We start from the raw sequence: 21,323 nt of genomic DNA, 5'->3' as shown, positions 1-21,323 counted from the left end.
TCACGGGGCTGCAGCCTCTGGGATATTTGAGCTACCTGATAGTAAGAGAGCACATAAATGGAGTGCTTGAGTAAGTACTGAAGAACAGCTGTGACTAGGAGTCCCCTAGCATGGCCTGGAGCCTTTTTTGGGGATGGCTGTGCTCTGGTGAGTTTTAGAGGTGAGGCAAGAGGTGGCTGAGCTGCCTGGGGAGCATGCAGGGCCTGTGCCTGCAGTAGGTGGCAGTCCCAGATGGAGGGGCCAATTTGGTGTGTGCTTGCTGCAGCCTGTCTAACCCTCTTCCCTTTTGTGCGGCGTGTCTGCTTAGCACTGCGAGAGACCACACTCTGCAGGTGGAGCTGGAGGGGGTCCAGGAGCTCCGGGGACAGCTGGAAGAAGCTCTTGGAAGAAGCTTGGAGTGTTTGAGCAGGCTGGAGACGCAGGGCACCATAGGAGGTGGGGAACAGGAGCGTGTGAGAGTCCTACCCCAGCATGCCTTCTGAGCACTGACGCTCGCCCGCCTGCCACGGAAATGGTTCACTAACCGAGCGAGCCTGTCTCACTGACTCTGGGAGGGTTGCTTTGGTACTTAGTAATGGTACGATAGAACTGGTCCAGGGCTTTTTTGTTTTATTTTTGAGCTGCTTTGGAAATGGTGATCAGTGCAATCCACCTGTGTCTCGTGTATGTTCTTGTCTGACCCACCCTGGTGGCCACTGATGTATTTGCACATTCAGATCATTCCATTTTAGTTGATTTCCCTCATCTCCCTTCTCCTCCTACCCCCATGGGCCAAATAAAGATTCCCTTTCTCTGAAGGAAACACCAAATGTTCTCTATAATCTCCCAGGTGCATGAGTGTGAGTTTTTGTATTCCCTCACCTTTTTTTCTTACCCAGTGACATCCCCCTCTTGGGTTGATGGCGGCTGGCCCAAAAGGAGAAGGGGTGTATGGAAAAGTGGGTTCCAGAGCCAGAGAATTTGAGAAGGGCCACAAGACCTAGTGGCTCTTACACAAGTCTTGAGTGTAGAACCAATGATTCATTTTATGCTTAAACCAAATCCTACTCCCGTATTGATGATTTTACTGATTTTTTTTCTTCCCCTACCCCTCCACCCCTCCTAGCTGTAAGTTGTTTCAGCCTGGCTTGTGAGTGCATTGAAGGGAGAGCTTCCTTCTCTTTTTGACAGATGGTTTGGGGTGACTGAGACCTGTCCCTGCTCCCAGGGTCTGGGCTGGGTCTGCTCCCTCCCTTGTATGCGCACGACTCACTTACAGGCTCCACATGCCCCTTGGGCCCTAGTTCTGCTTTGCTGGGGGCAGTCCCACTTGTCACCACTGCATACCTTTTTCCAGGGCATCTTTCACCTCCTCTGGGAGTGTTGGGGCTGGTGTGAGCGCTGAAGAACAATAGCAACAGCTTTCTGATGACCAGCGCTTACCATGCACAGCGGGCTATGGATCAGCTGTCTTATACTCCATCACTTCCCAAGGCGTCAGGAGCAAATTTTGTACCTCTGAGCATCTGTTTCTGCTCACTGGGGGAGCTGAACTAGGAGCGAGTGGAGCAGAAGAGCTCTGTCTTGCTGGGCTGCGCCACCTCGACCTGTGACTGCTCTGCTGCACATCTCCTTGTGACTGTTTCACATGGCACCGCTTACCCCATGCCTTGCACCTGTGCTGAGGTCTTCTCTTCCCTGCCTCAGGCAGGGGTAGGAGGCAGCACAGCTCTCCCTTCACACGCAGCAGGTCAGCACTGCTCCTCTGGGTTGGCACCTAGCTGTGTGGTGAGTTCAGCAGTTCTCATGTGGCCTGAGGGGACACAGCTGGTGGCTGCTGGACGGCTCTGGTACTTTGTTAGCTTTTCCTTTCTTGCGTTTCATCTTCCTTCCCTTCTTCTCACTTCTCTGTGTGGCACCATCTTCTCTTTCTCCTTCTGCCTCTCACTTTGTAGGAGCCTTTGTGTCCCTGTCCTTATCTTTCAACCTTCCCTCCTCCATCCTGGCTCTGATGCTTGGCAGGCTCCCTGGTCCCTCAGGTACCATGGAGCCCAGGACCCAGCACAGACTCATTGGCATGGCATGAGGGAAGTCTTGGCTGGTGCTCCAGCAGCTCCCATCTCTTCTTGTGTGTGTGTTCAGCTACAGATCTGTCCCTGGCCTCTGCTAGCATTGCTGTTGTACAGTGCCCCATAGGGGAGCATTATCCTAGGCTGATGTGTCCCAGCTTTTCTGATCTGTTCTTTAGGGCCTCCTTTCGTCATCCCTGATGTCCCTGGCTGGGCACTCCTTTGCCCCGCAGGAGGACCAGCCTGAGCATCCCATGCCTGAGAGCACCCTCTGTCAGACTGTGCAGTGCTTTGTGCTGTCTCATAGCTCTTTGTGGAGCTCTCTCCTTCCTCTCTCAATTTCCCCGGGGACCTTGCTTCCCTTCCCTTGTTCCCAGCAGTGTGAAGACTTCTAGTGCACCTGGGGGTCCTGTGCCTGTGGGCCACGTGCAATTTTCAAGCCATGCAACTAATTCTCTTTGCCTTCAGGCTAGGTATGAAGGAGAGGAGTCTGTGAAAAATAGTGCTGGGGTTGCATCTCTTGTCTCCTTTGGTAATATACAGAGAGCTGAGCAGCCCCTGTCCCTTTGAATTTGCACCCTGGTGTGCTCCTGCTGCAATGGAGAGTTCAAGCACTTGGTGAAGAGCAGCCTGGGCACAGTCTGCCCGATGTGCACGCTTCTCTGCTCCCACAGCACCAGCTTCCTCTTCTTCCCCTGTTTTCTTTTTCCTTGAGGTTTGCACTCCCTTTTTCTGCCCCAGTCCTGGAGCGCTGGGAGCTGTGCGGAGCTGTGGGTGATGGTGAGAAGTGGGGTGCTGTGTCCTGGCACAAGAGGTTCTCCTATGTCCCCAGAGCAGCTGTGCTGCCTGTGAGCCACCCTGCCCTGGCCTGTCAGCCAGGGTGACCCAGCTTGAGAGCCATGTGCACGTGGCCCTCGGCCCCCCAGCAAAGCCCTCACCCTTCGGGGCCCTGCAGGCATTGAGCTGTAGCCCTAGGTTGTTTGTCACCTGGCAGGTTGTGTCCCTGGGGGCTCACAGGGCTGTGCTTTGGCTATGCTGAATGCCACCCATGGGAGCTGCTTCTTCACAGGGGTGCTGTTGCCACCTCCAGCTGCCTCTAAGCGTTTTGCTCCCAGAACAGCGCTTCTCTGCAATGGCTGCCCTTGCTCCCTGAGGCACGGCTGCTTCCGTGAACAGGTTCCACCACACAGGGTGATGTCTGCCCAGTCTCAGCAGTGAGGTGCCCCTGATTTTTGCAACCTCCTGGCAGTTGCTTGTCACGAGTGGGTCTCCTGAGTGTGCCACCACCTATGTGCACGGTGTGCTGTGCAACCGCCTGCCCTGCTGCACGGGGTGCTCCTGGCTGGTCCTCGGCTCTCCCTGCTAGGAGCTGTATGCTTCCCTGCTGGCTGCTGCTTCACCACTGATGTTTGGCCTCTCTCCTGCCAGGATTGCTCTGTGTTGAGCCTTGCCTGGAGCCTCCAGTCCTGATGGTGATGGGTTTGGCCACAGGCAAAGCAGTTGCATCTCCTGTGGGGCACAGGCAGCTGCAAAACCTGTCCCTGCACAGCCCCAGGGGATGGTCTTGGGCCCTGTCCAAGCTCCCCTCTCCCTGGGCAGAAGAGGGATTGGGTGTACACCCCTGTCCCAGCCCAGGCAGTCTGAGCCTAAGCAGAGCAGGCAGAGCCCTGCAGCTGGGTGGGAGGAAAGCTGCCCAGACAAGGGGTGCAAGCCCTTGCCCAGGGCTCTGCACCAAGGGGCTGGGAGCAGAGCTATGTGCAAGCAGAAGAGTATGCCCTCAGCTCAGCTCTGTGGGGCAGGGTGGGCCCAAGCCCCCTGCATGCTGTGGTATGGATGCAAGCGTCCCTTCAGCTCTGCTGCAGCTCTGCGAGGCCAGTGTAGGGCTTGCAAAGAGCCCAGTGCCACGCATGACAGCAGGGCTTGGGCGACAAGGGCAGGGTGGCTGTTAGTGCCCTCCCTGAGCTGCCCCTGCCCGAGCAGGCGACTGTGTGGGGTGCATCCCCGCACTCCTGCCAGGTTGGGGCAGTGCCAGCAAGGCTCCCTGCCCGAGCACGTGCTGCTGCTGCTGCTGGCTGTGGCTTGTGAAGTGGCTGCAGGGTGGGTGGCATGTACGCGTGCGTGTTGGGGCAGCAAGCACGAGGTGGTGTGAAGGCAGAGATGTGGATGGGGCAGGTGCCATCCCTGGGGCTGCGGGCAGCTGGGGCTGTCCCCTCCTTTGGTGCAGGGCCAGCACAAGGTGCTGGGCTGGAGCTCCAGCATGTAGAGAGGGGGTGGCAGGGCACAGCGGGGAGACCTCAGTCCTGCTGGGAGAGCCTCAGCACCAAGCATGTATGAGAGCAGGCACCTGCCCCTGGGGCTGCCCCCAGTGGCCATGGGCATCACCAGGGAGGAGAGGACAGAGGCAGTGTCGCCATTGCCACAGCTTTGAGCACCTTGTTTTGCTGTGCTGTCCCCTAGGTCAGGCCACAGGCATAGATGCTGATGATGCCAGCACCAACTTCACTGACGGCATCAAGGAGGAGGCAGCCCATGGCATGGCAACCCAGCACGTGAGTCAGGGCAGCATGGCACCGGGAACAGGGGTGGCAGAGTTGGGCACTGCGCCACTGCCAGACTGTGTCCTAGCCCCTTCGGGAATGTCCCTGTCACCCTCTGTCTTTGTCCCTCTAGAGCAGCCACCAGGCTCCTAAGGAAAGTGGGGGCACTGAGAGGACCGTGATGGGGAGTATGGCACCTGCCATGCCAGAGCGGGAGCTGCGGGCAGAAGAGGAGCTGCGGGAGCTGAAGGCACAGCTGGAGGAAGCCGGCTTCTCCTCTGTCTCCCACATCAGGCAAGAGCCCCGGGTCATGGGTGCTGGTGGGTGGCAGCAGCTCAAGGAGGCACCCCGTGTCTTGGCCGCTGCCTGCCCTTTACAGTGCCGTGTGCCCCCAGGAAGGCGATGCTTAGCCTGTGCCTGGAGAACGCGGAGCTGAAGGAGCGGATGGGTGAAGCCACGTTTCTTCTGGAGAGTGGGGAGCAGGAGGAGGCTGGGCCGGGTGCCCCCCTGGCCCCCGAGCCCTGCAGGCTGCAGCGGAAGAGCCGGAGCACCCTCGGGGACCGCCCGGCTGGTGGGAGCAGTGATGGCCAGGGGGTCCTGGCAGACAGGGGAGCTGTGCCTGCCAAACGCCCAGCGCTGGAGGCACGATCCCAGGATGACGTGCCCAAGAGACCCTGCCCTGGTACCCCAAGTGGAGGGGACAGGAGCCATGTAAGTGCCCTGGCTACAAGGGGATTGGGATGGGGATGGAGGTGGGGAGCTCACAGCCTGTCTCCCCTCTGGCAGGCAGAGGGCACGGACCCTGGCGGGGGCTGGCCGGGGCTGGGTGCGGACCTGTGCTCCCAGGTGGTGCAGGGCCAAAGGCAGTGCCAGGAGCTTCAGGACAAACTCGCCGCCTCGGAGGCCACAGTGCGGGCACAAGCCAAGCAGCTGGAGAAGTACCACGTCCTGCTCCGTGAGTTAAAACCCCAGGCAGGATGGGGGTCTGTGCTGAGGCTGGCATGCCCTGTGCATGGTGCTGTATGCGAGGCAGGGATGGTGAATCCTGCCTGGAGGGGGACCCTGAGCTGACGCGGCTGCCCGGCAGGTGAACCCCATGCCCAGCAGCTCAGCAAGCAAGTGCAGGTGGACTTCCAGGACCTGGGCTACGAGACGTGCGGGCGAAGCGAGACCGAGGCTGACCGGGACGAGACCACCAGCCCCGGTAAGGAGAGCCAGCGGCTCCAGGGATCCCTGCACCTTGCCTATCTGGCATGGAAAAGCGATACCGTGCCCTGTCCCCTCTGCAGAGTGCGAGGAGCTAGATGTATTCAGCGAGCCCAGCCTGGGCGAGGAGCCGGGGTCCCCGTGCCGCACAGGGATGCCCAGGGTGGGTAAGGCTGCCTGGAAAGCAGTGGCACCGGCAGAGGTGGGGGCCCTGCGCCAGCACATCCAGGACCTCAAGGCGCAGCTGCTCAATGCCAACAAGGTGATCCAGAGCCTGCAGCGCCGTGCCCGCTCCGTCTCCGTCACCAGTGGCTACACCTCGGGCGCCGAGCGGCCCCCACTGGGTCCCACGGCCCTGACCTCCCCGGCCCACAGCCTCACTGACGAGGACGAGGGCTGGCAGTCGGACGGCCACGGCACCCTCTGCCCGCCCGCCCTGCGTGCGCACCGTGACCTGCAGCACCTGGTGCACCGCGTCACCCTCCTCGAAGCTCAGCTGCCCGCAACCAAGCCCGGAGGGCTTTTGCCCAAGGAGCTGCAGTCTGCCACCTGGCCAGGGTATGACCATGGGGATGGGGGCCAGACGGGTGGCTATGAGGGTCTCCAGGGGTTGCCCAAGGTGGTGGCTTCTTGTTGTGTGCTTTCCCTGCAGCCAGGCTCCCGGGGTGTTTGCATGGTGGGGCAGAGCCCCAGGGGTGGATGGTGCACAGACTCCCCCATGGCACCCCTGCCATGCTGTCCGGGGGGGTCTGGCAGCCCTGTGGACCCCCAGCTTGCGATCCCCCCTAGGAAGTACGACTCACTGATCCAAGCGCAGGCTCGGGAGCTCTCCCACCTGCGGCAGACACTGCGGGAGGGCCGTGGGGTGAGCCGCAGCCTGGCCCAGCACTTGCGCGATGCCCTGCAGTCCTTCGAGGAGCTCCTCCGCGGCACTGATATCGACTACTACCTGGGCCAGGGCTTTCGGGAGCAGCTGGCCCAGGGTAGGCAGCTGGCTGAGAGGCTCAGCGACAAGCTGGGCACCAGTAAGTACCTTTGGGGGGGCACTGGGGCTGGGCATCATGGGGCATGGCGGGCCGGGAAGGGATGCTTTGATGGGTACCGTGAAGGGCTGGGGCAATTTGGACACCTTGTGCTGTGTGGACTATGCGCTTCAAGCTGGGCTGTCCTGCTATGGCTCTGTTTGGGGACAGGCAGCCTGGGGCATGGGGACACTGACTGGCTCCTCTCTGGCTTGGTTTTTCAGGAGATCGTCAAGATGGGGAGGATAAAACCAGCCATGAACTCCTGGCACTGAGGTACCTGTTCTCAGGGAGGGCCTGGGGGACCTGCTATGCATGGGCACCCTGGGGGCTATCGCTGCTCTTGGGGTGAGGGTCTGGGGTGCCCTCAGGGTCTCTGCTCCAGGTAGACATCCTGTGGCTGCCTCTCCTCTGGGAATGGGGAACCCCAGGCTTGGGCTGGGCACCCCATGGCTCCGGGCAGCCTTGCAGCACAGGTGGAATGCAGCGTGTGGGGTGTCACGCTGGAGCATGCACAGCACAGCAGGGGAGGGCTGTGGGATGGGGGTCACCCTGCCAGCCCCAGTGATGGGTCATCTCTGCAGGCTCAGCCAGGAGCTCCAGGAGAAGGAGAAGGTGATCAAGAGCCTGGAGGCGAAGCTGCAGGAGCGCTGTGAGTCCCCGGGCAGCAGCCGCCCACCCTCTGAGTCGTCCCGCTCTGCCACCAGCACCTCCTTCGTTTCCGAGGGGCTGGAGCCCTGCTCCGACGGGGACGTGGCCAGCGAGTGCAGCCAGTGCTGCAAGGAGCCTGCCCGACTCGCAGGTACTGTGGAGTGCCCGGGGGCTGCAACTGCGGGCTGGGGACATGCAGCCCCTCTGTAGCTTGTGGGTCCCTGCAGCAGTAGGTGCCCATCAGGCCTGGGCAGGGGCTGCCCGTGGAGCACCGTGCCCCAACGCCAGCCTACGGGGGGTGAGCACACAGCACCTGGGGCTCCAGGGGAGCGTCTGGGGAAGGCCTGCTATGGTGCCACAGCCCTGCAAGGCTGTGACCTCACTGGCCTCGCGTGGGCCGTCCCAGCCCGCAGTGCCTCCGGACACGGGGACTCAGCTCCTCGGGGCATGCCAGGGTCCCCAGTGCCCCTGGGGAGGAGGGGTCCCCGCCAGGCTGAGCCAGAGCCATGCTAACATCTCTCTCCATCTCTCTCCTGTCTCTAGGCCTTCACTTTGATTCCTTGTCCAAACCCGTTAGTGCCCCCCTGCCTGCGCTGGCCCCCGGGCTGCCCCCCTTCCTGCCTGCTGGGCCCCCCCCTCCTGCGGCCCCCCCGCTCCTGGGCTGCTGTGGGACCCCTGTCTGCTCCCTGGCCGAGGCGCAGCAGGAGCTGCAGATGCTCCGGAGGCAGCTGGGAGAAAGTGAGCGCATGCCTCTGGCATGGGGTTGGTCCTGCCTGCCCTGCGTGCTGTGCCGTGCCGTGCTGTGCCGCATGGCCCCCCACCCTCTCTGACCCGCCTGTCCTGCCCTGGCCCTTCTCCTGCTACCCGGGGCTACTGCTTCAAGGTTGGGTCCCGTCACTCTGGCTAGGGGGTGATGGGGACATGTGGCTGTCATGTAGAGAAGACCTGGTGGGTGGGATGGACACAGCCTGAGGCAGCACTAGCCCTTGGTGTGGGCACTTGCACATCCTAGGGCCCCTGGGAAAGGGGCATAACCTGGCATAACCTGGCTTGGTTAATTGTTGTGTAGGAGTGGGGCTGAGACCCTCCAACTTGTGTCACATAATCAGCAAGCCCTGGAAGAGCCTCTGCTCTTCAGGGGGAATGGGTTTGACCAAGACAGGTGGTGTCCTGGATGAGGGATCACCATGGAGGGACATGGAGCTGCACTGTTGGGCAGAGCAAGAAGGGGGCAAAAAGCATGTGGCGTGAGTGTGTAACCCCCATTCTTCCTCCCTGCTCATTGCCCTCCTCACTGCTTTGCCCTGTGCGTGCAGGTGTGACACTGCCCGTGGCACCAGCAAAACCAGCAGTCCCAATGGGCCCCTTCGGAGAGGGCAGCAAAGCCCCAGCATCGCTCTGCCAACACGGCACACTGCAGAGCCTGGCTGAGATCCCCGGGGCCACCGAGACCCGCGCCCTCTGGGACGTACCCCCTCCCAGCCAGCTGCTTTATGGGGCCCTGCCATCGGGGTATCCCTCCAGCCAGAAGCTAACAGGTAAGGTCCGTGCTGGAGAGCATGGGGGCATCCCAGCTGGGTGTGGGGGAACAGGAAGGAGACCCAGCATCAGAATGGCTGCGGGACGTGGCTCTGGTATGGGGCAGGATAGTGGGATGGCATGGCACAGGCACCACAGCCATCCCTGCCCTGAGCCATCTCCTCAGCAGTGGCAGGGGCAGACCTGCTGGAGGAGCACTTGGTGGAGATCCGCAGCCTGCGCCAGCGCCTCGAGGAGTCCATCTGCACCAATGACCGGCTCCGGGAGCAGCTCGAACGCCGCCTGGCCTCCACCAGCAAGGCCAGTGGTATGGTGCTGCACTGGGGCCAGGGCTGCCGGGGAGCCCTGTGCTCGGGGGGCAGCCTTTGCACACCCCATTGCATGGGAGGGCATTCACCCCATGCACGGTGGGGTGTCAGAAGAGAGACTCAGCACCAGTCTCCTCTTTGCAGGATTGCCCGGTGATGTCTATGCCCAGGGGCCGGAGCTAGGGCTGCAGCTGAGCAGGGAGAACCAGGCTCTGCGCGAGGACAACCAGACCCTGCGGCTCCAGTGTGACCACCTCTCCCAAGGTAGGGCCAGGCCAACAGCGTCCCGGGCCCGACTCCCAGAGGGCACTGGCTGAGTGGGGTGGCAGTGACACCTCCATACTCTCCATCCCCAGAGCTGGCTCGGGTGCAGGAGGCGCTCCTGGCTGCCTGCTCCCGGGCACGAGAGGCTGAAGCAGAGCTGGGCCAGAGGCGCGGGGAGCAGCGGAGGCTGGCGGAGGAGCTTGCTGAGCGCCAAGAGAGCGTCCGGCAGCTCCGAGACGAGCGGCGCTCTCTGCAGGAGGACAGCAACAGGTAAGGTTTGGGGCATTGTTGTGGCCTTGGGGCCAGCAGGGCTGGGTGGCACGGCTGGCCCTGGACCCATCTGTCACCCCTCTGCAGGCTGCAGCACATGGTGACGCTCCTGCAGCAGCAGTGTGAGGAGCAACGCCTGCTCCTGCAGACCCTGCGTGCAGAGCTGCACGTCTATGAGAGCCTCCCCAGCCCCTCCGCCGAGACCCGTGCAGGTATGGGACCTGCACTCAGCCCCCCTAGACCCCCTCACCAGCCCCAGCTCTTCTGCCCAGCTCCTGGTCTTGGGGCGCCTGGCCCCTCTGCAACTCTTGGGCAGTCCCAAACACCTTTCCTGTTGTGGCAGCAGGAGGGACACGGTGGCCCTGCAGGCAGGCAGCAAGGGAGGGAAGGCCCTTCAGCTGCCGCAAGCATGGAGCCACGGCCATCCACAGGGGCTCAGACATTTCTTGTTCCAGGCTGCTTCCCATCTCCTCCAGTGCGGGATGTTGGCACAAGCTCAGCAGCTCCCCTCTTCTCCCCACTGCCCTCTGACAAGTTGGTGGCCCGGAGGATGGACGGTGGGTACCAGAGCCTGCCCACACGTGTGCCTCAGGGCTGCTGAGACCTGACAAACTCATGGCACCACCCTTGCTGAGCAGGGATGGAGCACCCAGGGCAGAGCCAAGCCCCGGGGATGGGTCGGGGAGGGTTGCAGGGGGAGCAGGCAGTGGTCCTCACCCTGCCCTGCTTGGCCCACAGAGCCACGTGGGGCAGACCCACCAGTGAGGAAGAGCGAAGGACCGATGGGGGCTCACGTCGTTGGCTGCCTGGACACCTACCGGGCCCTGGAGCAGCACATTCTGGAGGGGAAGGCGCTGGCCCACGAGCTGATGTGTCTCACGTGCCCGGCGCTAGGGCTGCCCAACTGCCCGCTCCCGGGAAAGGAGGTAAAGCGTGGGCAGGATGGGGCTGGCGGCAGCTGGGGGACAGACCCTGCTGTGTGGACCATGCATAAAGCAGCTCCCGAGCCCAATATCAGCCCCGAGCCTTGCAGGGCTAGCAAGCGGCAGGTAGCATCTAGCCTGGGGGCTGTTGCCAGCACTGCCCAGCAGCGTTGGGCTGGGCATGGCGAGTCCCCAGGTGCAGCAGGATGCAGGTCCCCCAGCAGCACCCGCTCCCGCACCCCTCTCCCACAGGCCCTGGGCACGGGGCCCCTCTGGGGCAGTGCCAGCACCCTGCACCGCGTCCTGGAGGAGTGCATGTCTCTCCTTGCTGCCTTCTGGAGCACCGTGCTGCCCGTCAGCCCTGCCCAGCACCAGGGCAAGGTAAGCACCGGGCTGGGGGCTGGCAGGGCAGCAGGGCCGGATGCTCGCTCGCCGGTCATCGCGCTCGTCTCGTCCCAGGAGCAGGCACTACAGGGCGAGATCGCGGCACTGCGGGCCCAGCTCTCCGAGAGGGAGGATGCTCTGCAGAGCACGGCCAAACGGCTGCGCAGCACAGCCCAGCTCAAGGACAGCATGGAGCAGTTCATTGTGAGCCAGCGTATGTGGCCCGGGTGGCATCCTGCTGTGGGGTGGCATGGCCAAGCTGGCCTGGTCCCCATGTACCTGGGGTGGCTGCACAGCACAGGGACCTCACTGACCCCATCTCTCTCTCTCCCTTGCAGTGACCAGGACCCACAACGTGCTGCGCAAGGCCAGAACGAACCTGGAGGTGAGTTTGCCCTGGCTGCCAGCACAGGATCGGGGCAGGTGCCCCTGCCCTGATGAGCCCTGATGCCCTGGGGATGGGCACAGATGGCAGACACCCTGTGCTCTGCTGGCAGAGTGGTGGCTGACAGGGGGGTGCTGAGGGGCCAGCTGGGTGCAGCGTGGCTGGGACACACAGGGACCCATTTTCCTTGGCTGTCCCCAGCCTCCCTGTCCGTGTCCCCAGGGCACAGCAGTTCTCCTGCGCAGGCTTGCCCTGGCAGTGCTCCCCCTTATTGCCACACATGCTCTCTTGCCAGGTGAAGGCCCAGCAGGCCCTGCCCGTCGCGTGAGCCCCAGGCAGGGCAGGGAGCGATGGCCCCAGCCACAGAACAGCCCGCTGGCTGCCGAGCTGTGCCGCACTGGAGGGCTGGAGTGGCCTCTGTCCCTGTTACTCCAAGGGCTGGGGTGGACAGGGGTCTGGGGTGCCCAGTGCTACACAGTTAGTGGATTTGGGCTGCTGTGGTGGTTGCATGCCCTCCACCTGCCTTTTCTTGGCATCGCAGCACCAGCTGCTGGCTTGGGCTTTGCCTGCCCCGTGCTTCAGCGCTCGCCCCCTTCCACCCAGGGTGCTTAGAGTGGGGCGTCACAGCCCTCCACGCTGAGCACCTCTTGCCCTGGGACTTGGTCCCATTTGTAACCCTGCTGTGTACCCATCCCTGCTCATGGATGTATGTATATGTATATAGATAGAGGTATCGGAGCTGCGTTTTGGGGGCTCCCCGGGCATGTCGGGGCCCCAGCGCGGGAGGAAGATGTAAGAAATGCCATGTTCTGTTCAGTGGCTAGAGAGTCCCCAATAAAGGTTTCCTTTAGGTTGTGGTGTTTCTGGCACGCCCGTCTCTGCAGCCGTGCTCCCCCCTCCCCAAGCTACCTGGGGCGCAGGGTGCCATAGGCACCAGCTGGCCCCAAGGGGGTGGCTCTGAGCCCCACCCCAGCACCCCAAGGGCAGCTCCGCACCCCACCGGGCGCTCCCTTCCCTCCCCTCGCTGCTCCAGAGCCCCCCGCCAACACCAGGCCAGCAGCACTGAGAACAATAAATACTGTAATAAATACAGAAAACGCTGTCACATGGCACTGCTCCGGCAGCAGGCAGTGTAGCTGGGGTCCTGGGGTACCTGCCCTGCTCCGCTCTCCCCAGGCCCCCTCCAGCGTGGGCATTCGCAGGTGACCCTCTGGCTTTGATGGTCAGCCCTGCCCCACAGCAGCACTCCATGGGGGGGACGGGGCAAGCATTCAGTCCTTGACGGTGCTGTCCTGGCAGCAGGTAAGCGTGGCTGTGTCCAGCTGTACCCTCCCTCCCACGGGCTTGACGCTGAACCTGGCAGAGGGCTGGGGCTGCAGCCAGAGCTGAGAGCCCTCCTTGAACCTGGGGAGCACAAGGAGCGGGGCGGCCCCACGCTCAGGGCTGTGGGACAGGGGGCAGGCTGGGGTATCCCAGAGCCCCTAGGCATCCAGGTGCCCTTGGAGGCTCATCACCAGGACAGCACAGCAACCTTCAGCAGGTAGGACATGTTCTTGGAAGCCTGGACTGGGGGCAGTGCCAGGACCGCCTCGGGGCCCTTGCAGACTGGAGAAGATGGGTAGGGTGAAGCCCTTTCCGTGTCGGGTGCGAGGAAAGGCTATTCTGGTGAGCAGCAAACAAAGTGGCCCCAGGGACTTACAGAAGCCAAGGGTAGCTGCAGGTGGGCGGAAACCAAGGGTTAAATCAAACCACACCAGTAGGATGGGACAGTGCCACAGGCCCCAGCAGCCTTGGGCTCATCGCCGGGGCCTGTGTCCCTGCCAGGTTCGAGGCTGGAGCCAGTGGCCAGTTCTCACACAGTCCCGTGGCCCAGTGTGTGCAGACAAAGCGGCGTTTCGTGTCCTGCATGGAGGGCGGGTGAGGCCCCGGCTCAGATGGGCTTGTACAGCAGCGTGGTGACGTACTTCTTCTTGTAGCGGTGCGTGGCACTGAGCACCATCACACCATCCTGCGAGAGGCACAGCGTCAGCGGGAGCAGGTGGGAGAGCTCAATGCAGCCTGGTTGCGCCGACCCGGGAGCAGGGCACCCCCAAGGTGGCCATCAGGAAGAGGGCTCTGCGGGCTCGGGGAGCAGCCCCAGCCTGTCCCTGCTGTCCCGAGCCTCACAGCCAGCGAGACACATCCAACACCCACGACAGGGAGCCAGGGCGGAGCGAGGGAAGGGTCTGGTACGCAACAGGAGAGCCCAGGGCTACCCAGCTCCACCACACTGTGGAGAAGCAGCTTCAAGGAACTGGGGGCTGTAAGGAGACCACAACCTACATCCCTGCATGTGCCACACTTCACCAGGCAGCCAAGCTGTCCTTGTGTGGGTCCCCCCGTCCCTGCACCACTGTCTCTACTCCACAGCTGTCCAGGTTCTGGTCCCTGCAGGTGCTGCAGGCTCCTGGGAGCTACAGCAGCTCCCCTTCCCTCACCCAGTGGCCTCGCAGGACCTGCCCTTACCTTGATGGAAAGTGCGTAGAGGTGATTGAGCATGACGTGGTTGGGTTCGGGCAGCAGTGCTGGGTCACACTAGGACAAGAGGAGTGTCACAGGGGAACAGCAGAGCCCTGAGCCCCCAGCCCCAGCCATCACAGGAAGCTGCCATCTCAGGCAATCTGAGCTGCTAGTGTCTCTGGCTGTTCTGAACAGGAACAGAGCTCAGCTAAGCACCAGGCAGAGCAAGGGGCCAAACCAGCGTGGTTAATGGGAAAAGTGATGCTTTTCCCAGGAAATGCCAAGGGCCAGACCCCAGCCAAGGGGAGACCAGGCTCCCTGCAGACAGGACTCCCCTTCCAACCCCAGTGTGGCTCTCCATATGCAGGCAGTATGCTGGTACCCACCGAGATATTGGTGTCCTTGTTGAGGATGACCTGGAGGAGGTGAGGCGGGAGGATGGGTGGGGATTTGAAGCGCTCCTCAGGCCGGTATACGTACATCTCTTGGCCATAAGGACCAGGCGGTGAGCTTGATAAGTCTAAAGAGAGGAGACAGGAGGAGACATGAAATGGCTAAAGCAGGACTGGCGAGCACAGAGCAGCTCCCAAGATGCTGAGAAGGACTGAGCAGGGTCTTTCAGGCACAAACATCTTCCATGAGCCATGGCCATGTATCCTATAGCAACAGCTCAGCCTTTTCACAGCAGAATAAGCAGCCAGGCAAGCCCTGGGCATTTCCAAGCAGGGCTGTAAGCTGGTACGTGCACTGACACAACACAAGCACCCTGTGGTATCCACCCCAAGACCCCTGCGCATGGCTCTCAGCACAGCTGGGTCCCTCTCCCTGTAGCAAGCAGCTGGCTTGCCCCAGAGCTGTACCCTTTGCAGCAGGGGCACAGCAAGCAGCACGCCTGCATGCTCTTGGTGCTGCAGAACTGCCTGACAAGGAGGTCCCAGAAAGGGTAGATGGGAAGTCCAGACTGAGCAGCTGCTCAGCCCAAGAGGAACCACAGGAGCCTGTGGTCACTGGAAGCTGGACTGGCCATATCTCCCAGCCACATCTGACCTGATTGTTTTGGAACAGCCAGCACCTGGAACGGCTCCACCTCCCTGGAGCTCCTGCTGCTTGCTGGCTTCTTTCCAGTGAAGTATCACCTGCCCAGGCTGGGCAAGGATGTGGAGCTGAGGCTGTATCTGAGATGGGTTTTGTACCAGGGACAGCAGGCTGCACCCAGAGCACCCTGGACCGAAACACAACTGAGCTACCTGCCAGCATTACACACTGAGCCAGCACTGCTGGTGTCTGCGCGGTAACCTAACCTGCTGCTGTAACACAAGTGGAGACGGAGGTTTCTGATGTGCTAGCACTAGTACAAATTACCTTGGCATGAAAACGAAGAGCGGCTGCTGAAAATAACCTGGATCCTGCTCTCACCTAGCTTGTACCCCAGATCAGATGACTTACTCACAGTTGAGCAGACAGAAAGGGGTGATGTTCCCGGTGTTCACCAGTCTGAAATGGCTGCCTCAGCCACGCACAGGCACTGACCCTTCTCTGGGACGGTGCTAGCACAGAACAAGTTACACCAGCACAGACCCTCCATGGAGACAAGGCCTCAGCTGTGGGCTGCTGAAGACACGCTGCCAAACACTACTCTTCCTGGGTGCAGGCCCACACCTCTGCTCGGGGGGTCTGTTCACCCCCAGAGCAGCGAGTCTCAGAGCAGAGGAGGTGGAAAATAGCACATGCAAAGCTGTAATGCCACAAAAAACTCACCCCGACCTGAGGTTTCTGAGCTCTCCAGGGAATCCACCTTCAAAGCATCGAACACCTCAAAGTCAGACTTTTTGACGTGAATCAGGTTGTTAATCGTCCCCATCTGGCTGGTGACCACAGGCTGGAGAGAACTGAGGTAAGAGTCTTCCTACGTTTACCTCCAATCGAAGCACACGCGATGCTTCCTAGATCCTCCCAGCCCAAGCTGTCTTTGCTGTGCCATTAACTCAGAGCGCAGGTGGCCAGTGTCTAGCTCTGCTCTATGCTTGCAGATCTCTGCTGTTTACCCTGGGAGGATTTCCCTTTACTCCCAGGCTCCTACATCACCTCCTATTTTCATCCTCCATCCTGCTACATGCCGATGGGTAAGTGTCCTCTCCTTCCCATGCTGCTACCGCGCGATTCAGTTCGAAAGAGAACCTGCAAGTGAGTGCTGACCCCATCGCCCGTCTTCCCATGTCATCAATTCTGAACAGGGCTTAAAGGTCTTCTGGTGTTTCCCTGCCCCTCAGTACCTCCCTGACACTCCCCCATACAGCATGTCTAAGCCCAGAGGACTCAGAGCCCAGCCTCTGAAAGGACTCATGGGATGGAGGTGCCCCTTTCGTTTTCGCAGATACCCTCTGCTCTTCCTGTTCCCCCTCTGCTGCAGTTACATCATGCCTAGTCCCCTGAAGAAGACAAGATCTGCAGGGATAAAGCTTTGAGCATTACCTCAGATGGGTCATGGACCCACTGGCCGTCCACAAAAAATTTGTACTGGTGCTCTCCTTCTGGGAGGTCCAGGATAGCGACAAAGTCATTGTGGCTGTGCAGAGAGAAAAGACGTGCAACAGCATTACCCCATCGGTGCTCTGGATGCTGCTCTTCCGTGGGGTCCCAGAAAACAGCACTTTTTCATACATTGCCCAGCCCCTCTACCCCAACACCTTCATGCAGGGTTAGGCTTGCTCATCATCAGTGATCTGAGGCACTGACACAACGGGCGCAAGCATTCAGAGCACTAGTGTGGCTCAAACGCAGGAGTCCAGCCGCAAGGAGCACAGGAGGCAGCCCAGCTTGCAGACCTGCTCTGTGTGCCCAGGGAAAATCGGCATGGCAGACACCCTGCGCAAGACACACTGGAGAGGATGCATGGGCAAAACATCTAACCCCGTGCTGGCACTGCAGGACAGGGGCAGCAAGCGTAGCAGCTCTGTTAAGCCTGCAATTGAGATAAACCCATTCCAGATGATTTGCTGGGATTATGCCCAGAGTCCTACACAGTGTTTCCACAGAAATCACCAATGTATTGTGGAACAGCGAGAACATCATTAGGGCAGGAAGACACGTGAGGGACAAATAAACAACCCCGCTGGCAACAACAACACTAGTGTGGGGTAAGGCCACAGCCAAGGGAAGAGCTGACAGCTTCCAGGGGACTGCCGCGTACCTGGGCAGGGCTCTGCTGCCAGGACTAGGTGCTGCGTGACAACCAGCTGGGCAAGCACAGTGGCCCACCCTGTCCTGTCCCTCTGTTTCACAAGTTCCCACCACCACGCAGCACCACCCAGGGAAGAAGCTGACTATGTATTTGTGCTCAGACCCTCCAGCTTGGGTGAACTGAGAAAAGCCAGGTGAGTAAAGGGAACAGCAACCAGCACAGAGAAGGGAAAACACTCCCTGCGATGGAGCAGAGGAGAACATAGAGTGACCTGAGGGACCGGCTACCTCTTGATAAGTGGGATCTTGGTGCTCCAGTTGTTGAAAGATCCAGAGATGAAGACCTCTTTGCCTCCATCAGCCCAGCGGATGACAGTGGGACGAGCCTGTTGGGACGGTTTCACTGACTCCTCCAGATCTGGCTGCCACGACACAAACTCCTTGTCCCCAGGAATCTGAGCAAAGAAAACCAGAGCCTGACTGAGACACAGAGACAACTGGGACCACATTTACTTCCCTCTGGCCTCTCCCAGCCCACCTGCACATCCCATCACAGAACTCCTCCAGCCTCCCAGCTCTCCACAGACCCCTCACGTGGCTGGAGCACAGCCCCCCATGGCCACTGAGCTGAAGCCTCAGCCAGGGCCCCAGAGGGCAGGACAGGGAAGGCAGTGGTCAGCGCCTACCTTGGAGTCATGGGAGCTGAAAACACTGGGGTCATCGGTGCTGCCCACCATGATCTTGTGCGGGTGCTCCTTGGCGGGGTGGGGGGCACCGGAGCCGTCCGAGCGGTGGGACTTGGAGCCATGGCGCTCCCCAGACACTCGCTCACTAGTGGTGTTCCCCATGACAGCTCAGCAGCCCCTGTGGGAGAGAGAAGACGGCAGTGTGCCTGTGCCTGCAGGCTCCGGCAGCAAGGAGATGAGCAAAGGTGCCATTTCCCAATGCTCTTTGCCAGGGGAGACTGGCAGCAATCCTAGAAAAGGCCCAAAGTTCATTCCCACTGTCAAGTTTGGGAGCTGAAGGGGAATTTAACAAACAAGACACCTTGACCTAATTATAGCCATATCCGTATGAACCATCACTCTAGTTAAGCTGGTAATTGTTATACTGCAAAGCCAATACTAGTTACGCTGCGTCCCACACAAGCCCTCGGCAGCCAGCATAGTAGAGGCGCCGATGGGAAAAATAAAGCCAACCTTTACTGGCAAATCAATTGCTTGGCATTAACAGAGCCTCTTTCACAGTCCCATGGTCAGGCTCTACAGACAAATCCCCTACACCCAGCAAGAAAACAGCCGGAGAGTGAAAGTAGCAGCTGTTTAACAGCTCCCAACAAGTCTCCAAGAGCTCGCGGGCAGAAAAGCGGAGCCTCGCGCCTGGCAAAGGCGACAGGAACGTTTAAAGTGTCTGAGTGGAATCGCCCAAGCTGGAGCTTGGCCAAGGTGTGGGGCTAATGCCATGGTGTCTGCAAAAAGCTCAGCTCTCGATGGCATTCGCTTATGATTCACCAGGCAAGCCTGCAGCACAGCGCGGCGAGGAGGTCCGCCCGTTGTGACCCTAACCAGCAGCACCACCCTGAGTGCTCCAGCGTCTGCCCAGCCCATCCGGAGGCACACGATGAGGGAAGGGCAATCCCATCCGCCTCAGTGCCACTCTGAAGCTGGAGATGGGCTCTCATCCCTGATCTCACCCAGCTCAGAGAATGCAAAGCAGAAGAGCTGGCCATACAGTGCCAAGCCATGAACAACTATACACCTCTTGGGACAAACAACAAAGCCACTGCAAGCTACATGAGACTCTTCAGGCCTTACCTAGTTTCCAGCAGCCGAGATGGATCGGGGTTCTTGCCCCCTTCCCAGGCTTATTTTGCAGCTTTCAGCTTACCACACCGATCATGGGCTTTGCAAGGCAAGGCAAGAGGACAGCCAGCCTTGCTTCATGCACTTAGTTGCAGCATTTGGGGACTTGTTTAGAAGATCAAGTTATATGAAGGGTGCCAGGCAAGGCTGCCAGCCAAAGCCAGGCTTTAGAACATTAGGGAGCAATTAATAAAGTATTTCTTAAATCCTGAAGGCTAAAAGGCAGCTCAAGAGGACAGCTAACTCAAACCCCCACCACCTCTCAGTGAGGATCAAGTGTACCTGAAGATCCAGGCCAGATGAGCTGCACCACTTGCTCTGACATCTTCCCCCTCTGCCCTGGAGGAGGCTCAGCCAGCTCCTCACAAAACCTGCCCCAACTAGACCTTCTGTTGAGGAGCTTCTTCCCCAGTATCTCCCCTAAGGCTCCCTTACTTCTCATCTACAGGGAGGAAGGTAGGAAAGGCTGAACATCCTATTGTACCAAGACAGACCTGAGAGATACGTGCAGGTGTTAACAGATGTGAAAGCTTCCCTTTCTCTTCTCTAAAAGGAATCCAGTCCCTCTAGCTGTCCCTTACAGGTCACGCTCTCCAAATGCCTCCTGAGGTTTCTCCCAAGTGGTGGCTCCTTTCTGACGCGTGGCATCTGAAACCCTGAGCAGACAAGATCACGCCACCTCCTGCATCGTGCACACAGGCACCCTGCTGCACCGGGACAGCGAGCTCTTTGAGCACAGCCTGTGGTACCTGGTTTCACTGAATTAACTTCTACAGCTCAAACCCTCCTGTGTTCAGACAAGCCCTTGTAGCACAGCATGCTCTGATGGTGTGACACAAGTACATCCAAGTCACTAATGGAAGCGCTGCCCATACCAAAGCCCAATCAAACCTCCGCAGCGTCTCAGCGCAGCCGCTTCCAGTTTGACAGCAAGCCACTGCCAACTGCAGTCCACAGTAAGGTGGGTGCCTGCCGGCCAGATCACAAAGCCCCTTCAGTTTCACCCAGCCCCACCTACCCACTTTGCTTCTGAAAATGACACGTGAAATACACCAGTTCCCCCTGAAATGTGCCACGCTTGCTGCCTCTCCCACCTGGCCGGTGACCCGCACCGGGAAACACTGGCAGGCAGCCTGACAGGGTTTATTTTGGAGATATGGAGTCTCTGTTCAGCACCCTCAGTTGCGGGCAGCCTGCTCGGCTGACACCTCCTGGTACTGGAGTTACCCAGGGAAGCCTGATTCGCCTGGACTCTCCCACCTCCCTCTTTTGCAGAAGGGAACCAGAGCTCAGCCGTGAGGTTGCCATAAGGTTAAGGGGATGAGCTGGGAACCCGGGGAGAGGAAAGTCTCCCTCCCCCGGACTTGTGCCAAGCAGGCATGGCTGGCACGAGGGCTCTGCAAAGCGGTGGCGGTGGCAGGGCTGTCACGGCACGCTCGGCCCATGGCCGTCTGCTCCCCTTCCCTGCCAGGTCACGGTGAAGCAGCGTCTGCCGTGGCCCTGAGGAGAAGCGGGCCGCACCGGCAAGGGACAGGGCCCTCCTGAGGGGCTCTGAGCCGGCTGCGGGGTATGGCTGGGGCCAGACGCAAATGAGGGGTCCAAGCCACCGTCACCCACCGCGGTGTCACCCCTGGGACGCTGTCACCCGTGGGGACGCCCAGCCAAGCCTCACCCACCGTCTCCCGCAGCAGTGCCCGGCCAAGCAACGCCCGGCCAGCTGCCACCCACCCACCCGCGGCCTGGCCAGCCGTGACACCCCGCTGTCACCCCCCGGCCCCGCCGCGAGGCTGGGCCCGGTCCGGCCCCGACCGCGGCCCCACCTGGCCGCCACCGCCGCCGCCCCGCTCTCCGCCTCCGTCCAAAATGGCGACACCCCCCGCCGCCACCGCCAGCCTCTGCGGGGCGCTCTGGCCCGCCCCCGCGCGCCGCTCTATGGCCGCGCCCCCCCCCCCCCCCGGACCCGCTTCCCCGCTGCCGGGAGCCGCCATGTTTTTTGAGGGCGGCTTCGCCCGTTGTTGTTAAGGGCGGCCGGCCTGGCGCGCGGACATGCCGGCTGAGGGCTGCGCGGCTTCACCCGCGCCGCAGCCGGCGGGCGGCCATGTCGGTTGAGGGCAGAGCTAGGGCTGAGGCCCGGGGGTGGCGGGAAAGAGGTCGGGTGTGGCTGTGGGGCTGGGCTGCCAGGTTCCGGGGTGGGCAGGCTGGCTATGGGGTGTGCTGTGAGGGGAGCTGGCTGGCAAGGTGGTGA

General features: G+C 60.8%; 2 protein-coding genes across 16 annotated transcripts in view; one reads left to right on the top strand and one right to left on the bottom strand.

Moving 5' to 3' along the window:
- Positions 1 to 12,393, top strand: part of PDE4DIP (phosphodiesterase 4D interacting protein) — a 35,349-nt gene extending 22,956 nt beyond the window's left edge. For 4 of the 11 annotated variants that reach the window (XM_075508075.1, XM_075508074.1, XM_075508069.1 and 1 more), the window contains 21 exons: positions 308 to 435; positions 4,506 to 4,597; positions 4,719 to 4,879; positions 4,981 to 5,296; positions 5,372 to 5,540; positions 5,673 to 5,789; positions 5,875 to 6,349; positions 6,581 to 6,816; positions 7,038 to 7,089; positions 7,398 to 7,615; positions 8,008 to 8,202; positions 8,781 to 9,002; positions 9,170 to 9,310; positions 9,456 to 9,575; positions 9,668 to 9,845; positions 9,933 to 10,057; positions 10,301 to 10,402; positions 10,584 to 11,149; positions 11,228 to 11,366; positions 11,491 to 11,537; positions 11,833 to 12,393. In XM_075508075.1, the coding sequence (XP_075364190.1) occupies positions 308 to 435; positions 4,506 to 4,597; positions 4,719 to 4,879; positions 4,981 to 5,296; positions 5,372 to 5,540; positions 5,673 to 5,789; positions 5,875 to 6,349; positions 6,581 to 6,816; positions 7,038 to 7,089; positions 7,398 to 7,615; positions 8,008 to 8,202; positions 8,781 to 9,002; positions 9,170 to 9,310; positions 9,456 to 9,575; positions 9,668 to 9,845; positions 9,933 to 10,057; positions 10,301 to 10,402; positions 10,584 to 11,149; positions 11,228 to 11,366; positions 11,491 to 11,537; positions 11,833 to 11,865 (3,832 nt within the window). In that variant the 3' untranslated portion in view covers positions 11,866 to 12,393. Of the gene's footprint in view, positions 1 to 307; positions 831 to 4,505; positions 4,598 to 4,718; positions 4,880 to 4,980; positions 5,297 to 5,371; positions 5,541 to 5,672; positions 5,790 to 5,874; positions 6,350 to 6,580; positions 6,817 to 7,037; positions 7,090 to 7,397; positions 7,616 to 8,007; positions 8,203 to 8,780; positions 9,003 to 9,169; positions 9,311 to 9,455; positions 9,576 to 9,667; positions 9,846 to 9,932; positions 10,058 to 10,300; positions 10,403 to 10,583; positions 11,150 to 11,227; positions 11,367 to 11,490; positions 11,538 to 11,832 lie in introns of those variants that run through there. The other 7 variants (XM_075508073.1, XM_075508067.1, XM_075508068.1 and 4 more) reach the window with 7 other exon arrangements.
- A 211-nt stretch (positions 12,394 to 12,604) lies between these two features.
- PRKAB2 (protein kinase AMP-activated non-catalytic subunit beta 2) lies at positions 12,605 to 20,952 on the bottom strand. Of its 5 annotated transcripts, none has more exons than XM_075508082.1 (9): positions 20,899 to 20,952; positions 19,031 to 19,734; positions 17,903 to 18,080; positions 17,505 to 17,671; positions 16,509 to 16,602; positions 15,795 to 15,915; positions 14,423 to 14,556; positions 14,043 to 14,111; positions 12,605 to 13,545 (listed from the first exon to the last, which is right to left on the bottom strand). In XM_075508082.1, the coding sequence occupies exons 3-9, from the start codon at positions 18,062 to 18,064 to the stop codon at positions 13,468 to 13,470; spliced, it is 825 nt and encodes a 274-aa protein (XP_075364197.1). In that variant the 5' UTR covers positions 18,065 to 18,080; positions 19,031 to 19,734; positions 20,899 to 20,952; the 3' UTR covers positions 12,605 to 13,467. The 5 variants fall into 5 exon arrangements, with proteins under 5 accessions (XP_075364197.1, XP_075364196.1, XP_075364198.1 ...); XM_075508081.1 differs by lacking the exon at positions 20,899 to 20,952 and adding an exon at positions 19,828 to 19,844; XM_075508083.1 differs by lacking the exon at positions 19,031 to 19,734 and having other exon boundaries at positions 20,899 to 20,946.
- Between the last annotated feature and the right edge of the window lie 371 nt (positions 20,953 to 21,323).

The sequence above is a fragment of the Mycteria americana genome, chromosome 7 (assembly GCF_035582795.1).
Source record: "Mycteria americana isolate JAX WOST 10 ecotype Jacksonville Zoo and Gardens chromosome 7, USCA_MyAme_1.0, whole genome shotgun sequence".
In the NCBI taxonomy this organism is placed as follows: Eukaryota; Metazoa; Chordata; class Aves; order Ciconiiformes; family Ciconiidae; genus Mycteria; species Mycteria americana.
Note: the sequence above shows the minus strand (reverse complement) of the source record. Positions and strands in the feature narration are given on the sequence as shown.

Bases quoted from the DNA above. Each gene is read 5' to 3' on its own strand.
- PRKAB2 (XM_075508082.1), bottom strand. From the start codon at position 18,064: ATGGGGAACACCACTAGTGAGCGAGTGTCTGGGGAGCGCCATGGCTCC. The intron at 17,672-17,902 runs GTAGGCGCTGAC...TTCTTTGCTCAG, and splicing joins TCAGCTCCCATGACTCCAAG to ATTCCTGGGGACAAGGAGTT. The intron at 13,546-14,042 runs GTAAGGGCAGGT...TGCCTCTCGCAG, and splicing joins TCTACGCACTTTCCATCAAG to GATGGTGTGATGGTGCTCAG.